Source organism: Canis lupus, chromosome 15 (genome assembly GCF_048164855.1).
Source record: "Canis lupus baileyi chromosome 15, mCanLup2.hap1, whole genome shotgun sequence".
Lineage (NCBI taxonomy): Eukaryota > Metazoa > Chordata > Mammalia > Carnivora > Canidae > Canis > Canis lupus.
The window spans coordinates 5,698,822-5,705,138 of NC_132852.1; the positions used below are offsets into that span (position 1 = coordinate 5,698,822).

Consider the following 6,317-nt stretch of genomic DNA (forward strand, 5'->3'; position numbering starts at 1 on the left):
GGTTGGCAGATCCTAGAAAAATGTACACGTTCCGTCCAGAGATCAGCACCATTCCCTGTAGACCTGGGAGAGTCACACAACCCTCCTTGCCTCACTAGAGCCCGCATAAAATTTCTAATGTCATTTGGGTGCCCTGGAACTGCTCTTGCAATCCAAAAATACTGGAAAACAAATTAGCAGGGGCCTGAGTACCCTCAAAATTTTGCCGCGGCCCGGCAGCAGGAGTGACCTGATGTCCTGTGTCCTCCCGTCCTCTGCCTTTCCCAGGGGAGCACCGGATCCTGGGCTGTGTCCCCCGGTGCCCTGGGCTCAGAGCCTGCCACACTGTAATTGACCTAAGTACAATGTAGCATTTAAAACCATCAGAGTCAATTTTGTGTGAAGTTAACTTATCCTTTATTACAATAAAACTCATAAGCCATTATACAGGTTAAAGGTTAAAGAAAAATGGAAAATATAGAAACAGTGAAATGCCAGGGGAGGGCAAGCCTCCGTTGGGCTGCAGCCACCACGAGCCCTGCGTTGGGAGCTGGGGCGAGCTCAGGGGTCGAAGCCAGTTGTTCCAGATGCAGGTGGCGGCTCTGGCACTCTGGGGACCCCGATTGCAGGTGCCGGGGCCTGCTCCTCCTCTGGGGTGGCCGCGGGTGCAGGGGGCTCCTCCAGGGCGGAGCAGTGAACTAGAGCAGTGACCACTATCTGCAGGGGCTTCACCTCCCCAGCGGGCGCTTCAGCGCGGCCCGAGCCCTCAGCCCCAGCAGCCGGGACGGCCTGGATCCCCGCAGGCCCCGACGGGGCAGCAGTCCCCACGGTCAGAGCTGGGACTTGCTCCTGAGCTGCTTCAGGGTGTTTTCCTTGGGCTGAAGCTGTAGCTCCAGGAAGGCAAAGTATCCCCATTAGGACGGACGTTCCACGTGCCTCCCAAGTCAAGACCACTCTTCCCACTGCTCCACGTGCGTGAGGGCATGAGCCCTGGGAGGTGTCCCCAGGCTGCAGCCCGTGGGGTGAAGTGTGAGCCCACCCCCTGCTCCCAGCCCAGCTGCATGGAGGCTGGATCGGCGGGGCCCACCCTGTCCCCAGCTCAGTCACCCCCAGGCCTCCTCACCCCCAGCCTCTGGCTCCACTGTATGGAGGCGTCTGAATTGCTGGAGGTTACGCCGGGCACGGAGTTCCACGTCTGAACCTGGCATGTGCTGTCTTACGAATTGCAGAATTTTCATAAGGGAGGGAAATTCGGGGAGCTGACAAAAGTCGTCCCCATAATAATCCAGCCATATTTCCAGCATGCAGGAGATGGCCCTGTGGAGGGACAGGCGGGCACAGGTGTCAGAAGACAGGGCTCTGTCACATGCAGGTGTCCCGGGGAAGCCGTGCAGGACCCGGGGACCCGGCCTCCCGTGCGGGGTGTCAGAGGCCAGTCCTGCTCCTTGTGCCCCTGCCACCTGGCGGTCCTGCCTGCCACAGGCCTGCTCCCTGAGGAGGGGCTGATATGCAGCCTCTGTTCTGGGGAGCCCACGCCCAGCGGGGTGACCATCACCATCTCTCCTGGGGAAGCGGGACTCCCTCCTCAGCCTGGTCCCTGCCCACCTGCCCCTTGAGTCCACCGGCAGGCGTCCGGGGACTGGGGGCATCTGGCCTGTCATTGCCCTCACTGCACACACTGTCGCTCTGGGAAGCTCCAAGGCAGGAGGGCTCGGGCTCTGTGTCCTGCCAGGCCTTGCCAGGAGCCGCCCAGGACCGCCACCTTCCCTCCTGTGGCTCTGGCCTGCCTCCCTCCAGAGGGGCCCCCGGGGGTGTCCTTCCACTGACTCTAATCTCTCATCTCCCACAGGGTGGGGGCCACCTGGTCTGGAGGCCTCACCTGCCCTCCTGAGCACCTGCTGTGCCCCCTGGTCCAGGTGCCACCAGATTGGGGAGTGCGATGCTCCCCACCCCCTCTGCTCTGGGCCCCAGGTGTGGGGCAGAGAGAGGGTTGGGGGGCATGGAGAAGTTCTCCTTAGGGGTCCCAGTGTCTCCCACCAAGACCGCACCCCATCCTGGCTCTCCTGCCCTCTTTTCCAGAAGGGGCCTTAGACCTTTACTCTGTCACAGGAATTGCAGATGTGTGAGGTGAGGGTGCAGCCGCCCCCCCGCCCCACAGCCCCTTCGCTGCCCTCCTGGAGAGGGAAGGCCCTCCTGCAGGAGCCGGAGTCACTCACAGTTTCCAACGCTGGACCGTGTCGTCGTCACCACATGCAGCTACGATGTACCCATATCTAGAGGAGGGCGGGGGCATCCCATGAATCGTCCTGTGGACGTGACCTCTCATAATGGGGGCTGTCACCCTCTGACCCCTGACTAGGCCGGAGCCCCGGGGGCCGTCAGCTCTGTGCGTGGGGCCACGGGCAGCTCCCGGAGAAGCGCCCGCACCTGCTGGGGACTCCTGAAGGCTTGAGCATGAAAGGGCTCGGCGAGGCCCATGGCCCATAACCGAGTGGGCCCGGGGTGCCCCGGGGTCCCCCGGTCTGGTTGCCCGAGGACACAGACCCCCGATAGACTCTCAAACCTCCCTTTAAAATGGGAAACAGGCCGCTCAGGACCCTGGTGACGGGGTGGAGGAGGCCCAGGCCTCATGATGGGGGAGGAAGCCAGCTGCTGAGCACAGGCACAGACCCTCTGGCTGACCCGCCACAGGCCAGGCCCCGGGGCTGCCCTCCAGGACCCCGCTAGGCCCTGGGGGACCCTGCTCCAGGCGGGGGAGCAGCCCGAGGCCGGGAAGCTCACACCATCCCCAGCCTCCCTAGCAGCAGGTGGCACAGCCCTGGGCTGAGGAGGGGCAGGTGCTCACTCGGTGAACAGCAGGTCCAGCACCTCCTCCGTGGTGGCGAATCCACGATAGTCGTCTAAGAAGCTGCAAATGGAGATGACATCTCTGCGCTGCAAGGCGAGCAGCAGTTGTCGGTCTTCGTGCCCCAGCAGCTCCGTCCGGCTGAGCTTCTTCGGGACAATCTGATGCCCCTTCCCGGCCGTGGCCCCAGCACCCTGAGGTGGGACAGAGGGGACGTGCAGCCTGCAGGGAGCCGCCAGGAGACCTGGGATCCCGCCCCGGCAGGCCCTGCGCTGGGGCCCCGTGGGCTTGAGGAGCTGGGGCTCCCTCTCCCGCTCAAGCTCCCTGCCTGTCTCTTACACAAACAGGACCAACTATGCAATAAAGAAACAATCTCAGAGGATAAATGTTCAAAATATTTGGATCAATACGAGGACCTCAAGAGACACAGAGAGAGAGACCGAGAGAGGCAGCCACACAGACGGAGGGAGAAGCAGCCCGTGCAGGGAGCCCAGGCGGGGCTCGATCCTGGGCCTCGGAGATCAGGCCTGGCGGAAGGCAGGCGCTAACCGCCGGGCAACCAGGCCTCCCCTGAGGGCTCTATTCTGATGTTCCCACACATCTGTGCGCAGGGACTCTGCATCTGGCCCAGGCAGGGGCAGGGCCATGGGGGCAGGTGTGGGGAGGGGGGGATCCAGACTCATGTGGGAGCAGGAGTGTCGGGGGGCCCAGGGGGTAGCAGGCTGGCTTCTGGGACCCGGGGTCCTTCCTGCCGCATCGGGGCCCGGGTGTCGGGGGGCCCAGCCCCTGCACTCACCCTGAGCCCGCGCTGGCCTCCATTAGCTGCGCAGGGCACCTCCCTGCTCCTGGAGGCGGTGGGGCAGACGACTCCTTCCTCCCGCTCACGCCCCACGTCCCGGGTGGAGCTCTGTGGAGACAGTGCCCGGCAGCCAGGCAGGAGGCCTCAGCGCCTGGTCTGGCCCCCTCGCCTGGGCCGCACCCCCAGCTGCCTCCACCCAGACACACCACAGCGCAGGCGGCACCCACCGCCCCTGGAGAGAGGAAAGGGATGTGGCTGCAGGGCCTCGGGGTGACTCCGGGGGGGGTAGAGGACCTCAGGAACCCTGTTTCCCCCCTGCCCACTGTGACATCAGGGTGACCCTGAAGGGATCCCCGGGGAATGTGCCGCCCTGCAGCGTCCCCCAGCCTGCATGGGACCTGCCCACACATTCCTGGTACCCTGAAACTGAGGAGGAGGGGATGAGGCTCCCAGGATGGTGGCACAGGGGGCCTGGCCTGGCCTGCGCTGTGTTACCTGACGGCGCCTCCGGATCACCGCCCTGACGCCTTGGTATCTATCCTGGAGCCAATGCCTACAGCATTGGAACAAGCGGCTCCCCCGGGGTTCCTGGGAGCCAGAGCCCCGAGAGGTGGGCCGGCAGCAAGAGAACATCCTCCAGTAGCAGATGTCTCCAGCCAAGTGAGCCTGAGCTGGGGCTGCACTGGATGCGGGTGCCTGGTTACGGGGGTTCCAAGTTCTGTTGGGCTCTGTGACACGGAAGTGACCTCACTCCCTGGGACCCCCTCCCTGACCCACTCCTGGAGGAAGCTGCAGGGGCAGTGCTCGTGCTGCCAATGCTTCCCCCCTCCCTGCAGGCGATGGCCTGTGCACACAGGGACACGACCGCAGCCCTGTCCACAGGCCCCAGGGAAGGACTGTGTGCACCCAGGACCCCAGCCTGGACACACGCCTGGGTTCAGACATGACTGTCCAGTCTTCCCCGGTTTGACACCAACAAGCCGTTGTGCCCATGGGGATGGTTGGCGTCTTGACTGTGGGACAGGGAGTATCCTAGCGGGTGCTTCCCCCAGATGTCCCCAGGCCACTGTGGCCTCATATCTATGACCTTGGAGGCGGGTGTCACCTGCAGGACATACCTCCACCCACTCGTTCTTCCTTGGTGTGTACATGCGTCCAGGTCCACGAGGTCCTCTGTGCACACACGTGGGCACCGGTACCCTCATTCTGGTGGCCCAGAAGGTGACAGTCCCCTTGGGCAGGGATGGGCAACAGCTTCCCAGGATCCTAGGCTCCTGAATCCAAGGCAAACCCTGCAGAAGGTGTCGTCTGGTCTCCTGTTGTGATTCTGAGTCTCGGGTTGTGGATTTGCTCCCGAATGGGACCCTCTGTGCCCTGTGACCCTGGGTCAGGTGTTCCAAACTGCAGCTATTTCAGAAAACCGATCTATTCCTCAACTTTCGATTCATGAGTTACACATCCAAGAAGACTGACTCCACACAAATTATTCCGAATTTAATGATATCTATGCTGACACGCATGTTCACTATCTCATGTGCTATTTAGAAGAGTCCAGAAGGGGGTGGTTGTCCTATGTCTTCTGGAACGCTTGCTTTCACAGAACTGAAGCTCCAGTGCAGCTCGTGTGCTGACTGTGTCACAGCGATGGGGAAGGCTATGGGCCATGGGGCAAGCGCTCAGGAGGACAAAGGATCAGGCTCTGGGCCAGGCCACGTGCAGACATGTTCATGACCAGGTTAATGGAGGACATTGTGGTGTTTGTCCAAACGGGGGCTCCTGTGTTTCCTTTTTCTCTTCTCTTGGACATGGAGCTATTCACCAGGAAGCAGCAGCCTTGCAGGCAGGACTTTCTAGGAAAGAGAGGAGTCAACATGCCTGTGCCAATGTCATTTTCAATGGATTTATTCACAGGCTAAGTCATTTGAAAACACGAGACAGTTACGTTTAAAAACTACCATGTACTGGGCCAAGACAGTCCTGCCTTAGTAGTTTCTGTGAAATCAGGTGCAGAGCGGCAGGAAAGTCATCTCATCTCCTATTATGTGAAAGTGAATATGTGCATTGTGAGGAATGAGAAATTTCTAGGTGTATGATGGAGAGATGATGGAGGAGAGATGGATGACAGGGAGGCTCGTCAGCGATAGATGGACACACAGTCGATGGAGAAATAGATAGGGAGTAACATTGCTCTTGAGAGCTATTCCTCAGCCCTCCTTCCCTGCTTGGAAGGTCCTGGCCAGGGGTGAAGCAGGAGGACCCATTACTCGCAGGGCAATATTATCAGAAACTTCCTGGCACTTACAGGGTCACAACCTGATCTACTCTTTTCCAAACCAATATTGACCTCCCAGTAGGGCCTCCAGGCTTCCAATGAAAGCCATGGTTTCCCCAGGTGCAGGGGATGAGCAAGGACTGCGGAGCATTGGAAGCACAGCACAGGAAAGATTTTTCTCCTTTCCTCAGCAGGCAGTGTCCAGCTGTGGCAACATTAGAGTTGCAAGGTGGGAACCACGTCCCCAGACCTTCTGTCAATACTCATCGTGCCTCTGCAGCTCTAGCAAATGCACACGCTGCAGCCCAAAGTGTGGAGCTGCACACCTGCCAGCCTGAGCAGCTGCACAAAGTGGGGTCATTCTGCAAGTTGCAAGGTGGGAACCACGTCCCCAGACCTTCTGTCAATACTCATCGTGCCTC

General features: G+C 60.6%; 1 protein-coding gene across 1 annotated transcript; it reads right to left on the bottom strand.

The window, feature by feature from the left end:
- Positions 1 to 372: 372 nt before the first annotated feature.
- Positions 373 to 2,398, bottom strand: LOC140605445 (uncharacterized). The gene is made up of 3 exons (XM_072777686.1): positions 2,196 to 2,398; positions 1,103 to 1,296; positions 373 to 863 (listed from the first exon to the last, which is right to left on the bottom strand). The coding sequence occupies exons 1-3, from the start codon at positions 2,303 to 2,305 to the stop codon at positions 541 to 543; spliced, it is 627 nt and encodes a 208-aa protein (XP_072633787.1). The 5' UTR covers positions 2,306 to 2,398; the 3' UTR covers positions 373 to 540.
- Positions 2,399 to 6,317: the final 3,919 nt, after the last annotated feature.